Source organism: Bubalus bubalis, chromosome 1 (genome assembly GCF_019923935.1).
Source record: "Bubalus bubalis isolate 160015118507 breed Murrah chromosome 1, NDDB_SH_1, whole genome shotgun sequence".
Lineage (NCBI taxonomy): Eukaryota > Metazoa > Chordata > Mammalia > Artiodactyla > Bovidae > Bubalus > Bubalus bubalis.
This window is the reverse complement of record NC_059157.1, coordinates 22,593,919-22,615,973: the sequence shown is the minus strand read 5'-3', so window position 1 is coordinate 22,615,973 and position 22,055 is coordinate 22,593,919. Positions and strand designations below refer to the sequence as shown.

At 37.4% G+C, this 22,055-nt stretch overlaps 1 protein-coding gene across 1 annotated transcript in view; it reads left to right on the top strand.

Annotated features, from left to right (window-relative positions):
- SGCZ (sarcoglycan zeta) overlaps positions 1 to 21,035 on the top strand; it is a 420,835-nt gene extending 399,800 nt beyond the window's left edge. Inside the window, exons 5-6 of the mRNA XM_044937898.2 lie at positions 11,551 to 11,674; positions 19,876 to 21,035. Coding sequence (XP_044793833.1) covers positions 11,551 to 11,674; positions 19,876 to 20,070 — 319 coding nt within the window. The 3' untranslated portion in view covers positions 20,071 to 21,035. The remainder of the gene's footprint in view (positions 1 to 11,550; positions 11,675 to 19,875) is intronic.
- Positions 21,036 to 22,055: the final 1,020 nt, after the last annotated feature.

Sequence of the window (22,055 nt, the reverse complement as noted above, 5' to 3'; positions counted from 1 at the left end):
CTTTGCCCTGTTTCATTCCATATTCCAAGGCCAAATTTGCCTGTTACTCCACGTGTTTCTTGACTTCCTACTTTTGTATTCCAGTACCCTATAATGAAAAGGACATCTTTTTGGGGTGTTAGTTCTAAAAGGTCTTGTAGGTCTTCATAGAACCGTTCAACTTCAGCTTCTTCAGCGTTACTGATTGGGGTATAGTCTTGGATTACCATGATATTGAATGGTTTGCCTTGGAGACGAACAGAGATCATTCTGTCATTTTTGAGATTGCATCCAAGTACTGCATTTCAGACTCTTTTGTTGACCATGATGGCTACTCCATTTCTTCTAAGGGATTCCTGCCCACAGTAGTAGATATAATGGTCATCTGAGTTAAATTCACCCATTCCAGTCCATTTTAGTTCCCTGATTCCTAGAATGTTGACGTTCACTCTTGCCATCTCCTGTTTGACCACTTCCAATTTGCCTTGATTCATGGACCTGACATTCCAGGTTCCTAAGCAATATTGCTCTTTACAGCATCAGACCTTGCTTCTATCACCAGTCACATCCACAGCTGGGTATTGCTTTTGCTTTGGCTCCATCCCTTCATTGTTTCTGGAGTTATTTCTCCACTGATCTCCAGTAGCATATTGGACACCTACCGACCTGGGGAGTTTCTCTTTCAGTATCCTATCTTTTTGCCTTTTCATACTGTTCATGGAGTTCTCAAGGCAAGAATACTGAAGTGGTTTGCCATTCCCTTCTTCAGTGGACCACATTCTGTCAGATCTCTCCACCATGACCCATCCGACTTGGGTGGCCCCACAAGGCATGGCTTAGTTTCATTTAGTTAGAAAAGGCTGTGGTCCATGTGATCAGATTGGCTAGTTTTCTGTGATTATGGTTTCAGTGTGTCTGCCCTCTGATGCCCTCTCCCAACACCTACCGTCTTGGGTTTTCTTACCTTGAACGTGAAAGCGCAGCCACTGCTCCTTACCTTGGAGGAGGGGTGTCTTGTCACAGCCGTCCCTCCTGACCTTGAACATGGAGTAGCTACTCTCGGCCCTCCTGTGCCTGCACGGCTGTGGCTCCTTGGACGCGGGGTTGCTCCTCTCGGCCACAGCCCCTGACCTCAGACGTGGGGTAGCTCCTCCCGGCCGCCGCCCCTGACCTTGGACGTGCGGTTGCTCCTCTTGTCCTCTGCCCCTGACCTCGGACATGGGGTAGCCCCTCTCGGCCGCTCCTGCGCCGTCGCAGCCTGGAGCTTTCCGTTGCTGCCCCTGACCTTGGGTATGGGAATGACTTCAGTTCAACATTGATGCTTCTCTCTGCTATAATCCCTGAGTACCCACTATGAAAACTCCTCTGCAATCCATTACTGTGATTACTATAATGCTATAAAAATGAACACAATTGTTCTTCACTAATTCCAGAGACTAATGACATAGAAATCCACAAGTTATTCCAATATATGTGGGCTTCATTTTTCAACAGGCCTTTTATAAAGTATTTTGTAGTAAAATGAATAAGTGTATGTTTTAAACTTTCTTCAGTGAAAGCTTGAAAATTTCAATAGAGAAGAAACTCAGGGCATCATTTAACTGTTGATATTCTGTTGTCAAAAGTCTACTTATATCTAGGGTTAGTCTGATTTGAATCTCTAATCTGAGCCCAGGGCATTCTAAAGGGATTCTAGGCTAGTATGAGAAGTGGAGGGCAACTAGAGAAAATCAGTCCAACCAAAGACTGAAATTGTAAATGATCTAAATTCTTTTTCCTTATGATTTCTGGGCTTTATTTTTGTTTTAAGGTTTCCCTTTTCTAGATGTGGATTTCTTCTAATTTTATTGTTTATTTTGTACACTAACTTATTTCTTAGTTTTATATTTTGAGTAAATGGGAAATTATGTTCTGAATTTTCTTCCAATTTTCTATTGGAAAATAGTCCCTAATTTATTCATATTTTAATAGATAAATCTAGAAATTATTCTTACAGAGTTTAAGTAATTTTATTTCTTCTGTATGGAAATTCAACTTATTAAGCATCATTTATTAAATAACCTCATATTTTCCACCCCAAAATGATTGCTATAGCTTGTCAAATATTAACTTCTCATATATACTTGCCATTTGTTTTAGATTGTATTGTGTTTCATTGACCAAATTTTCTTTTTATAATTTTTATATCATTTTAATTAAAATACCTTTATATTAAGTTCTAATTTTAAAAGGCGAGTCTCCTACTTTACCTTCATTTAACAAATCTGATAACTGTCATACATATTTTTCCTCTAAAAATATTTTGACATAAAGTTTTAAGTTTCAAGAGACTCTACTGAGATTCTTATTGGAATTTTATTACATATGTTTATTATTTCGACATACTTGAATTTTCGTAATATGGTAGTAAATATGAGTTTATTTTTATCCAGAAATACCTAAAACTCTTGAATTGCCAGGTAAACTATTAATATCAGATGTATTTTCTAGATACTCCTTTCCTGGAAATATTGTAAAATACAGATTTTGAATAATATAACATTTATATTACTATTGTGATTTAGCAACAGGAATTACACATTTTTTCAAGTATTCCTGTATGTCATTAATATCTGTATTATAGTCAATAATCATCAAACATTAGCATCAGTTAACTTTTTTTAATTTAGATTTTCATAGCACACAATTTGACAAACTTTACCCCCCAAAACTGGATAATCCTATAAGATCTGTGACCACACCTTCTTTCCCCACAACTTATTACAGACATTCTCAAGCATTCTATATGTTGTGCTTAGTTACTCAGTCGTGTCGGATTCTTTGCAACCTCATGGACTGTAGCCCGCCCAGGCTCCTCTGTCCATGGGGATTTTGTGGGTAAGAATATTGGAGGGGGTTGCCATGCCCTTCTCCAGGGGATCTTCCCAACCCAGGGATTGAACCCAGGTCTCCTGCATTGCAGGTGGATTCTTTACCACTGAGCCACCAGGGAAGCCCATACTACATGTTAAGAGTATTTTACAGAAAGTACCTATAACCCCAGCTAGATTCTTCTAGTATCAGTTTTCTCTGTCTTTCATTATGTATACATTTCAACTATCCACCCACCAATATATCTTATTTTTATTCATTCAAGCATAAGTTGTATAAATCTGTACACTTTTCCTTATCACTTCAGCATGTACATCATTAACTAGCTTTCAAGATCACTTACAGTTTCTTTCCTTTCATTGTAAAATAATTATGCAATGATATTCACAAAGCCTAAATGCATATTTTCTGGGTTTTGAAAAATGCATACACTTGTGTAACCCAAAATTTTGTCAGATAAAAACATCATCACTCAAGAAAGTTCCCTCATTTATCTCCTGGTAAATTCCTACCATGACCCACCAGAAACAAACTCTACTCTCCTTTTATTTTTAACCCTATATTAGGTTTGGAGAAGGAAATGGAAATCCACTCCAGCACTCTTGCCTGGAAAATCCCATGGATGGAGGAGCCTGATAGGCTACAGTCCATGGGGTCGCAAAGAGTCGGACATGACTGAGTGACTTCACTTTTTTTAGTACTAACATAAATTGATCATAGAAGATGCACTATTCTTTGTAAAATTTATTTCATTCCACACAGTGTTTTTGAGATCTATCCATGATATTGTCTGTATCCCTTCTGCTTTATTGCTGATTGGCTGTATGAACATACAATATTTTATTTATGCATTTTCCTAATTGAAAGATGCATGGGCTGTATCTAGCCATGTTCAGTTTTATATAAAAATGCCAGAACTTTCCAAAGTGGTTGTATCATTTAACTCTTCGTCAATGAAATTTCAGTTAACAGTCAAGCTAAGAAGAATTAATGAAAGGAAATCTTATTCAAGCCATACTAAAGATTATAATCCAGGAGACAAACTCTCAGAAGCCCTGAGAGCTGTTCTGTCTGTCAGAAGGGGATGGCACAGTCATGTACATTTTCAAGACACAGGATATACTGATATTTTACATGAAGTTCACCAAAGACTAATAGTCCAAGTAAGTATAGTACAAGGGCCTTCCTTGGTGGCTCAAATGGTAAAGAACCTGCCTGCAGTGCAGGAGACCCAGGTTCAATCCCTATATCGGGAAGATCCCCTGGAGAAGGGAATGGCAACCCACTCCTGGTATCTCAGTTGGTAAAGAATCTGCCTACAATGCAGGAGACCCCGGTTCAATTTCCTGGGTTGGGAAGCTCCACTGGAGAAGGGATAGGCTACCCACTCCAGGACTCTTGGGCCTCCCTTGTGGCTAAGATAGTAAAGAATGCACCTGCAATGTGGAGACCTGGGTTTAATCCCTGGGTTGGGAAGATCCACTGGAAAAGGGAAAGGCTATCCAATCCAGTATTCTGGTCTGGAGAATTCCATGGACTATGTAGCCCATGGGGTCACAAAGAGTCAGATGTGATTGAGTGACTTTCACTCATTCACTCACTCACCAGTATTTCTTGTCTGGAGAATTCCATAGACATAGAAGACTGGCTAGCTATAGTCCATGGGGTTGCAAAGAGTTGGACACAACTGAGTAACTAACACTTTCACTTTTCACAAGCACAGTACATGGGGAGCAGCAAGTCATTATGACCCCCTATAGATATGGGAAAAAATGTTATTCTTTTAAGAGGTTACATAGCTAGTGTCAGAAGAAGGAAAGACAAAGATCTTCGTATGGAGCAGGCATTTCCACCTTTGAGCTGCTCTGGTTAACATGAGGCACAGATGTACACTGCACTTTAGGAACAGAGGGAGGAGGCCCAAGCTAAGAGAGAGAATTTTACTTTTAAACTTTCTTGTCCTTTTTTAAAATACAAATTTTATTTCATCATCTTCCATCAAATATGAAAGAGAATTTCATGTTTCACAAGTTCACTAACATTTAATATTAGCAATTTTATTAATTCAAGCCATTCTGGTGGCTGTTCTGTGGAATTTCACATTATTAATTTGCTATTACTTGATAATTAATATTAATCACTTTTCATATAAATATGGAACAACCATGTATATCCTTTAATGAAGCATTTATTCAAATTTTTCTCCGTATTTTAATTTTGTTTTTGTATTTTTATCTCTGAGCTGGACGATTATTTATGTATCTAAGAACTAGTCCTCTGAAGTTACCCTTCAATATAGGGATCATATATGCATTTTATTGATGGTAATTTTGAAAGGCAGATTTTCATCTTGAAGCTATCTAATGTATCATTTTAAATATATACTAGTTACTGCTTTTTGTGGCCTAAAAATGTTTTGCCTACTCCCAAGTCACAAAGATGCTTTTCTTTAAAAGCCTTCTTTTTTAGCTTTTAATTTTGATAACTGTGTGGCATAAATTGAGGTTTATTTTGTCTATATAGAGATCAATTATTCCAGCACCATTTGTTGAAAAGACTATGCTTTTTCTCATTGAATCATTTTACTGACTTTGTTAAAACTCAGAAGCTCATACATGTAACTATTTCTGGGTCTCTATTTGATTCTGATTTTCTGTTTGTTATCCTTATGTCAGGTCAGCACTATCTTGTTTACTGTAGCTTTGCAATAGTTTTTAAGTTCTCCAACATTGTTGTTCTTTTTTAAAGATTGCTGTGAATATTCTAAAGTATCTGCAGTAGCTAAATAATCCTGATAAAATGACTCAATCACACTAAAATTCAAAGACTTTCTAGGTAAAATATAGATTATTAGAGTGCTGATATTGAGTGCAATGGAGACCAAACATGTAAATTAAAGTTTTTCAGAAATATTTCCATTTCTTACTAGAGTACATTTCACAGTGCTGGTGGGATGATTAAAAGATAATCCATGTAAAGTTTTAAGTATAGCATAAGTTCCCAGTACTAGCTTTTAGTATATTACTATAAATAGATGGCTAACAAACTAATAAAGAACAGATTCAATGATGTTTTGCCATGAATAAAATCTTTTATATTTCAGGTGCTCTGTAATTTTATTTATTAGGTAACTGAGCCTCAGTGAGGTTAACTGGATTTAAAATTTCTAGTACAATCTGTGAGATTTTTATTCAAAGTCCTATGTTTAATTTTTTCATTAGATTGATGCAACTCTTGCATGTAATAATTGTGTCCGTGAGTTTATACCTGAATTTCCTATACTGCTTCTGGGAAATAACTTATATTACTTTTAAATAACTTATAATACTTCATCCTTTAAATAACTTATATTACTGTATACTATAGTATGTAGCCACACTTTCAATAAAAGAAATTCTTTTCTATATACTGCACTTTATAATACAGCTGCTAGAAGTACCCAACTTTCTAGTAAAGACCTGTGAAAATATTATTTATAAAATAATCAATGAAATATGTTGTTACACAATCATTAAATCCTTTTTTATAAGGTGGGATAACTGGTAATATCATAACTACATTTTATTTACTTAAAATTTTGTATCTACATCTACTTGTTCTATAATGTCCTTTGGATAGTTAATATTATGATCATATGCTTGCTTGAATTCAGAACATTTTAAAAATGCCTCATGCTTAAATGCAAAGATCATTTTCTGTTGTTAGAATTCATGAAGTTTAACACTTGCATTCTAGATGGCAATATGGAGAAGGCAATGGCACCCCACTCCAGTACTCTTGCCTGGAAAATCCCATGGATGGAGGAGCCTGGTAGGCTGCAGTCCATGGGGTCGATAAGAGTCAGACATGACTGAGCGACTTCACTTTCACTTTTCACTTTCATGCACTGGGGAAGGAAATGGCAACCCACTCCAGTGTTCTTGCCTTGAGAATCCCAGGAATGGGGGAGCCTGGTGGGCTGCCATCTATGGGGGGCCGCACAAGGTCAGACATGACTGAAGCGACTTAGCAGTAGCAGTTATACACCGCTCGTGAAAAATGTGGTTTTTTTCCCCATTCAACAAGTGAAAGACCTAGAGATGATGTGCAGGTTTAGTTAGGTAATGGGTCTAAATGTAAATATAAGTAGACATGTAATTATTAACACTGGATGATTCAGATTAATACATACATCTGTAAATGCTCACAGTGAATCTATGCCACTCACAATGCTGTTAATTTGAAGATTTTAGGTCTCCATATACATTGTGGCTGGAGAAGGAAATGGCAACCCACTCCAGTATTCTTGCCTGGAAAATCCCACGGACAGAGGAGCCTGACAGGCTATAGTCCTTGGGGTCACAAAGTGTCAGACAAAACTGAGAGACTAACACTACCTATACATTGTGGTTGTGCTATGAAATTTTTTCTCCCCCAAATTTAACTTATTTGCTTATGCTAAACAGTCAGGCAAGCTCATAAAAAATAGTTTGCAGCTTACTTTTATTTTCATGTTCGTAAGAAATATTTGACTACCACAATGTATTCCTTTGAAAATAAAATTATGAAATCCTCCAAATAGTCTAATAAAATTTTAATATATACTCTACCTACATATTCTCCATAATTAAAGTTCCTAATGTATATTACTCATCTGAATGATGGATACTATATAAAACAGGGCATTTTTAATAAAAATTTATATCATTTCTTAGTGATCACTAGTTTTAATTTTATCAAGCTTAGCAAAGCATACAGTGGAAATCTAATTCAAAATCTTAATCACTTTCAGAACCTGAAGGATTTATCCATACTGTAAAATTGTCATTTTTTTTATGTTTTATGTACCACTTGGTAAGTTATTGGAGAAGGAAATGGCAACCCAATATGTATGACTTATATCATATAGCAGGCATATTGGCTTCCCTGGTGGCTCAGTCAGTAAAGAGTCTGCCTGCAATGCAGGAGACCTGGGTTTGAGCAGGTATATATGTAGTCCTTGATAAGTTTTTTTAATGCATTTTTATATTTATATATATATATATATATATATATATATATATATATATATATATCATATAGCATGTTTTCTGTATCCCTTGACCCCTTGATAAGTTTTTAATATATATGGCAGGTCAACCCCCTCCAGTATTCTTGCCTGGAAAATTCCATGGAAGAAGAGCCTGGTGGGCTATAGTCCATGAGTCACAAAGTTTTGGGTATGACTGAGCACACACACACACATATTGTCTTAGGGTACAAAATTAGCTTCATAAGAAATGAAAATATTCCCCCAAAACTTTAATTTCCATGTTTGGTCTCCATTGCACTCAATATCAGACACTAAGTCCCAGTCTATTCAGCTCTGTGGCGGTTGCATCATTGCGCCAAGACGCCTGCACCGCCAAAGCGCTTATCTGGGCTGACATTTGGTCGTTGGTAGCCTCATGATCCAACTGCCAATTCCCAAGATGTTCTCTTTAGCATCACCAAGTCCTCAGTCACTGCAGGTCACTAGTCCTTTCTCTTTTGAGGATCCATGGTCTCTTCTCAGTTATCCCGAAATATCCCTCTCTCCTGAGATCTCTAACACCTAAAGAAGGTCCCACAACCTAGAAAATGACCTCAGGTAGCAGAATACAGAGAGCCATTCAAGACCAATTCTGTTCATTTCTCTTCAAATCTTCTCTAGCCTGTGAAACAAGAAAACAGTTCTCCAACTAGTGAAATAAACAACAAGGTCTCATGGGTATTGGCTTTCTCCTCTGTTTTTATGTGCTGAATCATTTTCAACACAATAAATAGCTGTTTTTTTTTCCAATTCAAAATGTTTATAACATTAGGAAATTCAAGATTTTTAACAGTTTATCTGCTCTGTTATCCACAATGTATTGCAAAGGATGATGTTTAATGAATGGGGGGATGGTTTAGGGTGCAAGGAAATGGGACAAGGGAGGAAATCCCCTTATATTTCAGAATACTATCCCATTACATTCTTATTTCCCTGAATCAATTTAAGGAATTTCTTACAATCCTATAAGGAAGCAGGCATATTTAGAGAAGATAAAATTGAAGTTTATTGCTGCTGGCTCACTTTCCTGAACCCAGGTCTGGCCAGCTCTACGTCTTTACTGCTTCTTTGAATTGCTGTTGTTGCTGAATCACTAAGTCCTGTCTGAGTCTTTGCTTCTTTGAATAGAGTTCCCCTAAGTCAAGGCTAGCAAAACGCTCTAAGGCAACACTGTAAATGAGTTCCTAGGTCTAAAATGAAGATGAAGACAATAAACATTTTTTTAAATTAAATAATTTGAAATTCTAATTAAATTAATTAAAAATTAGAAATTCTAATTAAATAATTAGACATTAAAGAAAGCTGAGTGCCAAAGAATTGATGCTTTTGAACTGTGGTGTTGGAGAAGACTCTTGAGAGTCCCTTGGACTGCAAGGAGATCCAACCAGTCCATCCTAAAGGAGATCAGTCCTGAATATTCATTGGAAGGACTGATGCTGAAGCTGAAACTCCAATACTTTGGCCACCTGATGCGAAGAACTGACTCATTGGAAAAGACCCTGATGCTGGGAAAGATTGAAGGCAGGAGGAGAAGGGGATGACAGAGGAGGAGATGGTTGAATGACATCACCGACTCGATGGACATGAGACTGAGCAAGCTCCGAAAGTTGGTAATGGACAGGGAAGCCTGGCGTGCTGCAGCCCACCACATGACAAAGAGTCCAACACAACTGAGCGACTGAACTGAACTGAATTAGTAAGGATGAGAATGGAAAAACTCAAAAGCCCAGAAGGACTTAATATATTTTAATGTGCTAGTAGAAATATGGTACAAAAAATGTTCACACTTAATAGAGATATTTTACTGTCAAATATCAGTATCCTACTCCCTTATCCTTGTAAACTAAACCATATCAATTATTTGATAAAATAACCCCAAGTTCATTGAGTTGTGTTTCATTAGTTGTCAGATTTATAATCTGTTTCAGAACATTAATCCATGTTAGTTAAATTCTTACCTGACTTCTGTTTGAGTGGTTCAGTCATGTCTAAACATACGTAATTACACTTAATGTTATAGGTAATTACCAAATAGAAATAGTAATGGTCTCAGATGCACCATTTAAGATGGAGTATATTTGGGGGTGTATCATAGGACATCACATAAATATACATTTAAACATTGAGATTTTGAAATTTAGATGCTATGTACAAAATATAAGGATTATGAATCAAAAAACTTATGAGTAATTCTTTTTGAAGTTTGCAAATATTCTATGAAAACATGTGATTTGTGTTTAAAGAAAAACCAAACAGACATTTCTTTTATATATATATATATAAAATCAAGGACTTCCCTGGTGGCTCAGATGGTAAAGAATCTGCCTGCAGTCCAGGAGACCCAGGTTTGATCTGGGGTCAGGAAGATCCCCTGGAGAAGGAAATGGCAACCTACTCCAGTGTCCTTGCCTGGGAAATCCCATGGATAGAGGAGCCTGGTGGGCTATAGTCCATGGGGTTGCCAAGGGTCGGACATGACTGAGTGACTAATACTTTTATATAATCAAAACCTGCCCCCTCCAGGGATTTTGTGAAGATATCCCAAAGACCCAGAAATCAAAGTTTCAAAGTTTCTCTGGTGAGTGGAAAAATGTTTAAAGCATCAAAATCACTTCTAAGTGCCGGCTCTAGTCCTTCAATATCACTTTCAAGTCTTTAAGTTCAACTTTATTATCGAGAGAGATAGCAAGCTGATCTTCAGTGCTCAAACTATTCCATGAGGTTCTCTCTGCAAATCTGTTCTCAGTCTGTAACCTCCAAGGAGACCAGTTAGTCTGGATGATGGTGAAGGTGAACCTGAAGGAACTTTTGTTCTGAAGTCCTGTGGTCAATAGAACACAGGCAATCACAGCCCCAGAGCAGAGCTATTATCCAAAATGACCCACTCCAGGATAAGATCTCTTATCACACCGAGTGCTTTCTATGACTGTTTTCTTGCTTCTGTATTTTACCTCCATTTGCTCTTTCTCTAGGTTTATATTTGAAGATAATTTTGAAATGCCTTCCAACTATCCTTTTTGCAGCCTATCTAAAACACTTGTGTCTCACTCCTCATTTAATTTTTCCTTCTCAGACTAATGTCTTTCATTCTGAGGACATTTTCTTGGGCTAATAGAGGTCAGTTGATGTAGGAAATATCTTATCTTCATTTTAATTAATTTCTAGAACTGTAAAGAGCCCTTTGAGAATTTTTTAGTTTACAGAACTTTGGGCACACTTGAAAGTTCACAATAGTAAAGATTTTCGTTAAAACTCATCTTAGCAAGGCAATTGGGGGATACTTACATGCTAACTTGCTACAAATTTAGTTCTTAAAACTCCATCATTAATATCAAAAATGTATAAAAGATTTAAACTGGTAAACTTATCACGACCTACTTTTCATGGGCATTGTGAAGGGAAACAACACAGGAAACTGTTACTAAATCGTTATACAAATGAGACTAAAGAATTGATGTGAACAATTAAAGAATTTCATAAAGAGCCAAAAATTAGAGAATACAATAAAAAATCTTTGTAAAACCCATTTTAGATTTTTTTTTTTAATGGCAATCATTGGTATTTATGCCTGCCTGTTGGTTTTAGTTGACTAGCATTATATTTTCAATATTAAGGTTTTTGGGATTTTGTTTTCTGTTAATTTTTTTTAGGCTCGAATCACCAACCAGGTCCTTGATAATGGAAGCTCCTCGGGGGGTCCAGGTGAGTGCTGCAGCTGGAGACTTCAAGGCCATCTGCAGGAAGGAGCTGCATTTGCAGTCCACGGAGGGGGAGGTAAGTTCTGAGGAGCAGACACTGGCCCTTTAATCTGGGGGCGGGGACAGGGGTGGGGGTGCATGTGCTTCTTATCATATTACAAGCTTATGGTTCCCAGGGAAGCATAAGGAACTACTTAATAGGATCATAAGAGGGCTCAAATCATGAAAATATGAATACTTCTTGAATATGAGACTGGGTAAACCAAATATTATTTTCATAAGTCAAAGTTTTTTGTTTTTTTTTTTTCTACTGAAAAATACTCATTCATAAGTTGGTTGCAAGTTGGGCACTAAGTTCCTGCAATTTCAAAATCAACGGATGAACAGAACGAACACCAAGATAATACCCAGAATGAAGGCAATCTTTGCTATCTTTGTTCTGTGTTGGTCTTCAACAAGTTTTTCCACAAAGTGATTTGAAAGTTCATGTGTTTGTTTCGGTAGAAAGAGTACCTATGTTTTTCTAAAAGAGAAACAAAAGTCACAAATTTATTTTGCTATTTTGCACAGTTATTTTCCAGATAAAGAGATACGTGATGGTTTTCTTTCGTGTCACTTTATTTCACCCAAGAGTCTGTTTAGTCGATTGTCCTCATTCCTTTAAAGAACCTTGCTTTCTCTCACTGCGTGATTTACCCCTTTGTCTTCTGCTTTCCACTGGAATGTGATAGGCACATACTTATTTTGTCTACTTTACTTTCTGTACACATTGTGACCATAATGTCTGCAGAATCACATTTTTATCCATTTTGGAAATTCCTCAGCATTATGTCTTCAGATATTCCCTCTCCCCTTTTTCTCTAGTTCTTTAGGCCTTTTTCAGAAGCTCTGAAGATACGTCTTTTCATTCTTTTAACCTTCCACATCCCTTAGCCTCACCTCTTCATTTCTATTTCTCTATTACCCTGTGCCTCACTCTGTGTTTATTCAGATCTACATGCCCCAGTTCCTACTTAGTATCTAATCTCTCTTTCAATCCCTCCATCAAGCTTTTAATTTTAGTAATTTTGTCATTCATTTCTAAGATTCTCATCTCTTGTTTTTGTTGTTGTTCAAATCTGCTTGGACATCTTGGTAGTTACTCTCATTTGCTTTTAATTCTACCTTAATTATTTCAAAACCTGATACATAATGCATATAGATTCTGTATATTTTTGTCATAATTCCCAAAGTCCTTGAAGGCCTAAATTTGTTGTGATGCTGTTTCTACCAGTTACTTCCCTTAATAGTTTATTTCTTCATATGCTTTTTTTTTTTTTAATGAGTTTATAAAGGCCAAGCTGAAAAGGAAAAGCATGGAAGGGTGATTTGAGAGAGATGCTCTAGAGCATTTCAGACCTTCTGACATGTAAAGATGAGGGCAGACATTAATAGAATCTACCACAGCAAGAGAGAAATCTTTCTTAAATATCTCACATCTTTTTTAAAGCATTGTTTTTTTCATGTTAATCATTTCATTCAAATCTGCTTTATTGACTATGCCAAAGCCTTTGACTGTGTGGATCACAATAAACTGTGGACAATTCTGAAAGAGATGGGAATACCAGACCACCTGATCTGCCTCTTGAGAAATTTGTATGCAGGTCAGGAAGCAACAGTTAGAACTGGACATGGAACAACAGACTGGTTCCAAATAGGAAAAGGAGTTTGTCAAGGCTGTATATTGTCACCCTGTTTATTTAACTTACATGCAGAGTACATCATGAGAAACACTGGACTGGGAGAAACGCTGGACTGGAAAAAACACAAACTGGAATCAAGATTGCCGGGAGAAATATCAATAACCTCAGATATGCAGATGACACCACCCTTATGGCAGAAAGTGAAGAGGAACTCAAAAGCCTCTTGATGAAAGTGAAAGTAGAGAGTGAAAAAGTTGGCTTAAAGCTCAACATTCAGAAAACGAAGATCATGGCATCCGGTCTCACCACTTCATGGGAAATAGATGGGGAAACAGTGGAAACAGTGTCAGACTTTATTTTTCTGGGCTCCAAAATCACTGCAGATGGTGACTGCAGCCATGAAATGAAAAGACGCTTACTCCTTGAAAGGAAAGCTATGACCAACCTAGATAGCATATTCAAAAGCAGAGACATTACTTTGCCAACAAAGGTTCATCTAGTCAAGGCTATGGTTTTTCCTGTGGTCATGTATGGATGTGAGAGTTGGACTGTGAAGAAGGCTGAGCGCCGAAGAATTGATGCTTTTGAACTGTGGTGTTGGAGAAGACTCTTGAGAGTCCCTTGGACTGCAAGGAGATCCAACCAGTCCATTCTGAAGGAGATCAGCCCTGGGATTTCTTTGGAAGAAATGATGCTAAAGCTGAAACTCCAGTACTTTGGCCACTTCATGTGAAGAGTTGACTCATTGGAAAAGACTCTGATGCTGGGAGGGATTGGGGGCAGGAGGAGAAGGGGACGACAGAGGATGAGATGGCTGGATGGCATCACTGACTCGATGGATGTGAGTCTCAGTGAACTCCAGGAGTTGGTGATGGACAGGGAGGCCTGGCATGCTGCGATTCATGAGGTTGCAAAGAGTCGGACATGACTGAGTGACTGATCTGATCTGATTTATAATGAATCATCCCATAATAAGTATTGATGATTATTAATCTCCATTCCACTCCTATTTATGCTCACTTTACTTACGTTCTCATATTCAAAGTATCAGCAGGATCCTTGAATTTAATTACATTTTAAGATTTAACTGTGAATTGAGTATTCTGCTATACATAAGTTATAGCCAAAGGTTTTCAGCTGTGGCCATTTTTTATATTAATAAAATAAAGATACAGAAAAGTACATCACTTTCTATTAGAATAAAATAGCATGTAATTTTTCTAAGAAGAGGTAGAAATTATGTAATATCTTTCTCTTTGCTTCATTGACTATGTCACAAAAAAAGCAGATCAACCAATTAACAATATAGAAAAATATGAAGTCCTTACCCTTCAGTCAGTTCAATTCAGTTGCTCAGTTGTGTCCGACTCTCTGCGACCCCATGAATCACAGCACACCAGGCCTCCCTGTCCATCACCAACTCCCGGAGTTCACTCAAACTCACATCCATCGAGTCAGTGACGCCATCCAACCATCTCATCCTCTGTTGTTCCCTTTTCCTCCTACCCCCAATCCCTCCCAGCATCAGTCTTTTTCAATGAGTCAACTCTTTGCAGGAGGTAGCCAAAGTACTGGAGTTTCAGCCTTAGCATCATTTCTTCCAAAGAACACCCAGGGCTGATCTCCTTTAGAATGGACTGGTTGGATCTCCTTGCAGTCCAACGGACTCTCAAGAGTCTTCTCCAACACCACAGTTCAAAAGCATCAGTTCTTTGGCGCTCAGCTTTCTTCATAGTCCAACTCTCACATCCATACATGACCACAGGAAAAACCATAGCCTTGACTAGACAGACCTTTGTTGGCAAAGTAATGTCTCTGCTTTTGAATATGCTATCTAGGTTGGTCATAACTTTCCTTTCAAGGAGTAAGCGTCTTTTAATTTCATGGCTGCAGTCACCATCTGCAGTGATTTTGGAGCCCAAAAATAAAGTCTGACACTGTTTCCACTGTTTCCCCATCTATTTCCCATGAAGTGATGGGACCGGATGCCATGATCTTTGTTTTCTGAATGTTGAGTTTTAAGCCAACTTTTTCACTCTCCTCTTTCACTTTCATCAAGAGGCTTTTTAGTTCCTCTTCACTTTCTGCCATAAGGGTGGTGTCATCTGCATATCTGAGGTTATTGATATTTCTCCCCTACCCTTAGATAGTACTTAAATTCACTAAGATCAGAACAAAAATTATATTGAGGTAGCCCAAATAAGTAAGAAGAAAACTGCACACACAGTTGTACACTGCAAAAGTTTTGACCATCTCAGACATAGTTTTGCAAGGAATTTCAAATTCAGCTCTGAAAACATCATGAATGACAATTGTATGTAAAATACTGAGTGTAGTAAAACATATGCAATGCAGTAACTTAATAACATATATGTTACAAGATGACAGAGGAAGGAGAAATCAATTTTTACTTTCCAAACTAATTAAATATTCTGCTACAGCAGTAGGTCTGATTTCAATAGGTAAGAAAGGAATAAATAAATGTCTTCTCTCATTCTTGTTGAGAGAAGACAGTGAGCCTTGACTGAAAAGCTCAGGAATGTTAGTCTGACTGCCTGGAAGAGTTTCAGAGTGAATGGAATATATAGTTTATAGGGCAATATGGAATAAAAATATCAGTTTTAGAAGCTGGGAAGTGAGCAGTGTCACATAGCTGCCTTACGCAGAACAGACAGAGGTGTGAGCGGGTCCATCCTAGTTGCTGGAGCCTGGAGAAGATGGAAGGTTTGAAAAGAATATACAACACTCCGTTTTGCTTCATAACTTGCTCTTCTGTCTCAAATCCAGAAAACATTATTTTTCCTCTCCTTTCTTTCTTTTTCTATTTTTTATGTGGAAATCCATTGTTTATTCAATCATCTACCCTTTTGTGGAAGGATGTTATATCTGTAAGGCTAACTCAAAATTCAGGATTTTATTATAAAAATTCACTAGAATTAGACTGTTTATAAGCATTTTCTTCTTTTTCTCTTTTTTTCTTTGTTCCTTTTCTTATGTAATTTTATATTATTAGTGAGGTAAAAGTTGTATATAACATTGTATACATTTCAGGTGTACACCATCATAATTTGACATCTGTATACACTATAAGGCTACCCACTCCAGTATTCAGGCCTGGAGAATTCCATGGACTATAGTCCATGGGGTCACAATGTGTCAGACATGACTGAGCAACTTTCACTTCACTTCATACACTACAAAATAATCACCACCAAAGGGCCAGTTATCATCCATTCCCATATAATTAGTTCGGTTGAGTTGCTTAGTCATGTCCAATCCTTTGTGACCCCATGGACTGCAGCATGCCAGGCTTCCCTGTCCATCACCAACTCCCGGAGCTTGCTCATGTCCATCGAGTCGGTCATGCTATCCAACCATCTCATCCTCTGTTGTCTCCTCCTCCTGCCTTCAGTCTTTCCTGTTGGCTAAAAAGTTCATTCAGGTTTTTCTGTAAGATGTTATGGAACAAACACGAACAAATTTTTAACCAACCAGTAAACCACTCTTTTTTCTCTTTCAAATATCCTATTAATTTTAATTTTTCTATTAATAAAAGCTACTTCCCATAAGTGGGTGAGGCTACAGTGTGGATCTCAGAAGTTTATGGAATTAAGTATTCTCATGTAGCTAAATATTGTCTAGTGCACGCATGCTAAGCTGTTTCCATCATGTCTGACTCTGTGCAACCCTATGGACTATAGCACTCTAGGCTTCTCTACCCGTGGGATTCTCCAGGCAAGAACACCGGAGTAGGTTGCCATGTTCTCCTCCAGGGTATCTTCCCAAGCCAGGGATCGAACCTGCATCTCTTACATCTCCTGCACTGGCAGGCAGGTTCTTTACCACTAGCACGCCCTGGGAAGCCCACAAACTGGAGGGCACCGCTGGAGCTAAACTGAAGCGGGCCACACAGGAGGTTCCAGGCTAACTCCATTGATGAGGCCACAACAGCTAGGCTTGCTTTCTGAGCTGCTGCCTGAATGCCCTGCTTGTGTAAAAATAGCTACTCTCCACATTTATTCAGTCAGGCTGCACCAAGAGAAACACAATCAGTTTCAAACTATAAAACTCAGTGAAGTGGCCGGGTGTCAGCAAGCCTCTGAAAGCCACTGGGATTGGCAGTAGCACCTGTTTCTATGCTTACTAAGGAAATGAGGCCAACATTTATCCCCCAAAATGTGTTGTCATTTTCTTTTGCTTAGTTTTGTACACTTTTAACTTTTGCATCAGGGGAAAAGAAAATCTTCTTAAAAAAATAGAAGTCCTTTCTTTCTGTTTGCTTTCTGGTCACTTAACCTGGAAAAAATTATGATGTAATAAAATGTCAGCATTTGATACCTACAAACAAAACCTTTAATTATGCTTTCTTAACTTTGAATACTGTTGGTAAAGGCAATCATTTTTACTTCATAATTTATCCATTTATTAAAAATCTATTTGTATTTATGGAAGCTATACATGCAAGGTCAAACACTGTGAAGTTATAAAAAAAAATCAGACTTCATGAAGGTCATGGTTTATTAGGGAAAGTAATATATCAATATGACTATAAAATATCCAGCGATGAACCAAAAAGATATTAATAAAATGCCATGTGAGAACCAAATAAGAAGTCTTTCCATCTTGGGGCACTAGGGAAAGGTCCATGGAAGATGAAACATGAACTGGGGTTTGGTGGAGGCTGAGAATTTTAGCCTAGAGGAGAGAGACATGTACAAGTGCAGGAAAGCATTCTATCCTGCAACTGGCACCAGCATGATTCTATTCACTGTTCTATAATCTTGAACAAATGACAGGTCCTGCCCTAACAGATATTACTTGCAGATAAGAGAAGGAAACAATGAATGAATGCATACTTAGTATAGTGTTAGAAAGGGACTGTTATTATAGAGCTAAGTAAAGCTGGTAAGGGGAGATTGCTGGATTTGTGTCACTTTAATAGGGAGGTTAGGAAAGTCCTCTTCTAGCAGGTGACCTTTTTTAGTAGAGACATGAACAAATATGCTCACATCTAAAATTTATCTTAAATATACACATCTATGGTATAGGAATTATTTTTCTGGCTTATTCTAAATGTGCCATAGATTTCTATATTTCAAAAAAAATTTTTTAATATAAAAAATGAGGCAAACAGGGGAAATCTCCCTCCTATCCCTGTTCTCTGTTTAGTCACTAAGTCGTGACCAACTCTTTTGAAACCCCATGGACTATAGCCCACCAGGCTCCTCTGTCCATGGGATTCTCCAGGCAAGAATACTAAAGTGAGTTGCCATTTCCTCCTCCATGGGATCTTCCCAACCCAGGGATCAAACTCACGTCTCCTATGTTAGCAGGCAGATTCTTTACCACTGAGCCACCAGGGAACTCCTCACCCCTGTTTTCTAACCACCCCATTAATATCTATCCTTACTCATAAATATCTGGAGAAAAATTTTTCAGGCTAGGAACAGAAGGAATTAAAAATCCCTGAGGCCAGAGCTGTTCTGGTATGTTTGAGAAAATGTGAGCGCTCCAGTAAGAAGAATTAAAGGAAATGATATTAGAAAGATAGGCCAGATCTTATAGGACTTGTGGACCATGAAAAGTAATCAAGATTCATTTTAAGTGTGGTGGAGGCCATTAAAGAATTGTGAGCATGATATGACATGATTTGATTGGTGTTTCTTAGAAGTTCACTCCAGCCTTTTGTATAATAGACTCTAGGAGGACAAGAGTGGCCCCTGGGAGGCCAATTAGGGGGCTACTGCAAGAGTCCTAGTAAGAAATGATTAGGACTCAGGATGAAGGCAAAAGGTGTAGAAAATGGAGTATTCCTTTATTTTCCTGTCAATTTAGAGATGCCTGTAGGCAATAATTAGCTACATAACAATAGAATCAAGACATAGCTAGAAAGAGTCCAGTTTCTTTGCTCATTCAAATTCATGATCTAATGTTCCTTTCTTTGGATGGTTCCTCATGCATGTCAGAACGATATGATCGCTGGCCCGGAAAGTGTTGAGTCCATGATTTGAAATAAGTGAAGTAATTTTGCAAGTTAGAAGATTTAGCAGCATAGGTGTTAAGTACAGGTAATATATTTTTTCATGGAGACTTCAAACCTGATTATATTTAATTACCTGTTGTTTATTGTGCACTTTATCTACTTGATGTCTACTGTGAGTCAACATGATTTTATGAGTACTTTTTAAAAAATTAAACCAGAGAGTCAAAATTTTTTTTAATTAATTGTCCATCACTTCACTAATGGCATGTCCTTAACCATCCTTATTTCTCTGTATATTCTTTAGACTGGCAAGATTAAGTGAAATTAAGAGACAGTCAAAATCATTCATTTTCTGGGCCGTCTGAATAACTGGATTGGCCCCCTAAGCAGATTGTATCATCTTGCTTTTCCGACTGAAGACTCTCTGAACGCACCACGTGTCAAAGGCTGGGGTGGCGGGTTGTACCGCAGGAATACAATTTGTTGGTTTCACAAAGCTTGACAGCTAAACCAGCAGAATTGTTTGTCCTGTGGTCTTATTAGACCATGTTGTAGAGTTCTTAAGAATATAGAATGCTAAAAGGAAGTAAAATGCGGTTTCTTTTCCCCTAGATATTTTTGAACGCGGATACGATCCGGCTGGGAAAACTGCCGACCGGCTCCTTTTCCCCTTCTTCACCGAGTTCCTCCCACTCTCGGCAGACAGTGTATGAACTGTGTGTCTGCCCCAACGGCAAACTGTACCTGTCTCCAGCCGGGGTCGGGTCCACGTGTCAGTCCAGTAGCAACATCTGCTTGTGGAGCTGAAGGACTGATCTCTCCTCACACCAGAATAGCCTTTTGTTCCCGTCCGTCTGCTTCACAGTTCTGCTCCGTTTCCCTCGTGATCAGTCCAGAGCTTCTCCAAATGGTCCACAGAGCACCTCCTTCCGGGGTAAGCAGGGAGTCTGGCCACCTTCCCCCTCGATTTTCTGTGCTGCTCGACCCGGCGAGTGTGAGTGACAGAACAGTGGAAGAACCATCTTCAGCAGGAAAACTGGATCATAATCTTTGCTCAGAAGGGAGAATAACATAGGTGCCTTTGCTACATGAAGTGAAGCACACAGTTTTAGATTTTTGCAGGACCTGGATATGGACTGCACATATATACATTTACATAGATGAAATTCCCAGTATCCAATGGCAAGATGACATGGTTAACCCTGTAAGAAAACTAATTCTACAGTCTGAAAGCACAATTTTCCATTCATCTTTTTGGATGTAAACTTTTATCCCCGAATTTTAAAATTTTAAAGCATTATGTAATGCTTGCTTTACTAAAAATTCAATTCAATACATGGTTTTTAACAATACAAGACAGAATCCCACCCTGAGTTTTATTCGTTTCTTTAAATTCAATGTGTTGTTACTCTTTGTCTACTAAGTCTAGAATTTTGTACATTAGGTAATTTTGAAAGCTCTCAGCAATAGAATCTTTACAGAATTAACAAAATGCCATTATACCATCATTTGTCAGATCTGAATGGCCTGATGTAGTATTTACTTGGCTATTGCATGTGACGTATTTGCTTTTAACAAAACATCTAATTTATTGCAATATAAGATAGAATTAAGAGGGACATACTGATGGTATAGAATCCATCTTTTTTTTTTAATTGACATAATATCCACTAGGTTCTAATAGTACAATTTTTGTTTGCTTCATTCACTTTATACTTAACTCAGACTGCTAAAATTCAAACATCCTAAATAAAAACTACTGTGATGCCTAATGCTGAGAATGAATTCACTTTCCATTGGAATATCATCTACAGAATTATATCTATGTATTTTTTATTGGAGATTAAGACTTAAGGATGGTAGAAATTAAATTAAAAATCCCTGCTTAAACAGTAAAACATACAACTGTTAGAAAACATGTTGAAAATGTGTTTACTCCATCAGATTCTTATTTTAAGGAATTTAGTCACATTCCCTTGCAGCTGTTAATATTTAGTTATTTATATTAGACTGTTAAGCTACCCTGACATCAGAACATAGTTTCTTCCATCCTCCAGTGCTTATTTTTGTAAATTCACTCCTAATGAATAACTCCAAAATTCACTTTCCACAACACTCCTTAATTCAAATCCTTGCAATTTACAGAATCCAAGAATAGAAAATTGTATTAAATAGTTCCTACTATGGGAAGGTGACTTGATTACTATAAGGTAAGTCTTTGATTTTAACATGTCAATCCATCTTTCTCCCCAATACACACTATATTACAGGTGTGTGGAAGTTTCATTGTGGGGGTCCATGACTGTAGAAACTTTGGAGTTCAGGGCTCTGTGGCACAGCATGAAGTTGGAGATTGGAACTTGTAGAAATAATTTGATTAGTTGAAGTAAGATATTCAAGTAATGCAAGCAACAAAGTGAACCCTTTGACCAGAATTATATTCTTTGGACAATGTAACATATCAAATATCTGAAAAAGCTCCATTTCACTAAATGTATTTTGTACTAGGCAAAGTCAGAAAGCTAGTACAATTTTATTGCTTTTAAAATAGAACTTGTGTCGGGTGTTATTATATAAAACTTAAAGTCAATATTGGAGTAAAAATAAGAAGTGAAATTGCTTAAAAAGTCATATCCTAACATATGAGTTTATTTAAGGTAAAACATTAGAATTTACTGTGATAAACTTTCACATTGGTTTTTGCATAATACTCAAATTATAACATGAAAATTTTTGAGAAATTATGGGTGCTAATCACTGTATTATGGACCTTTTAGGAAAATACTATTTAT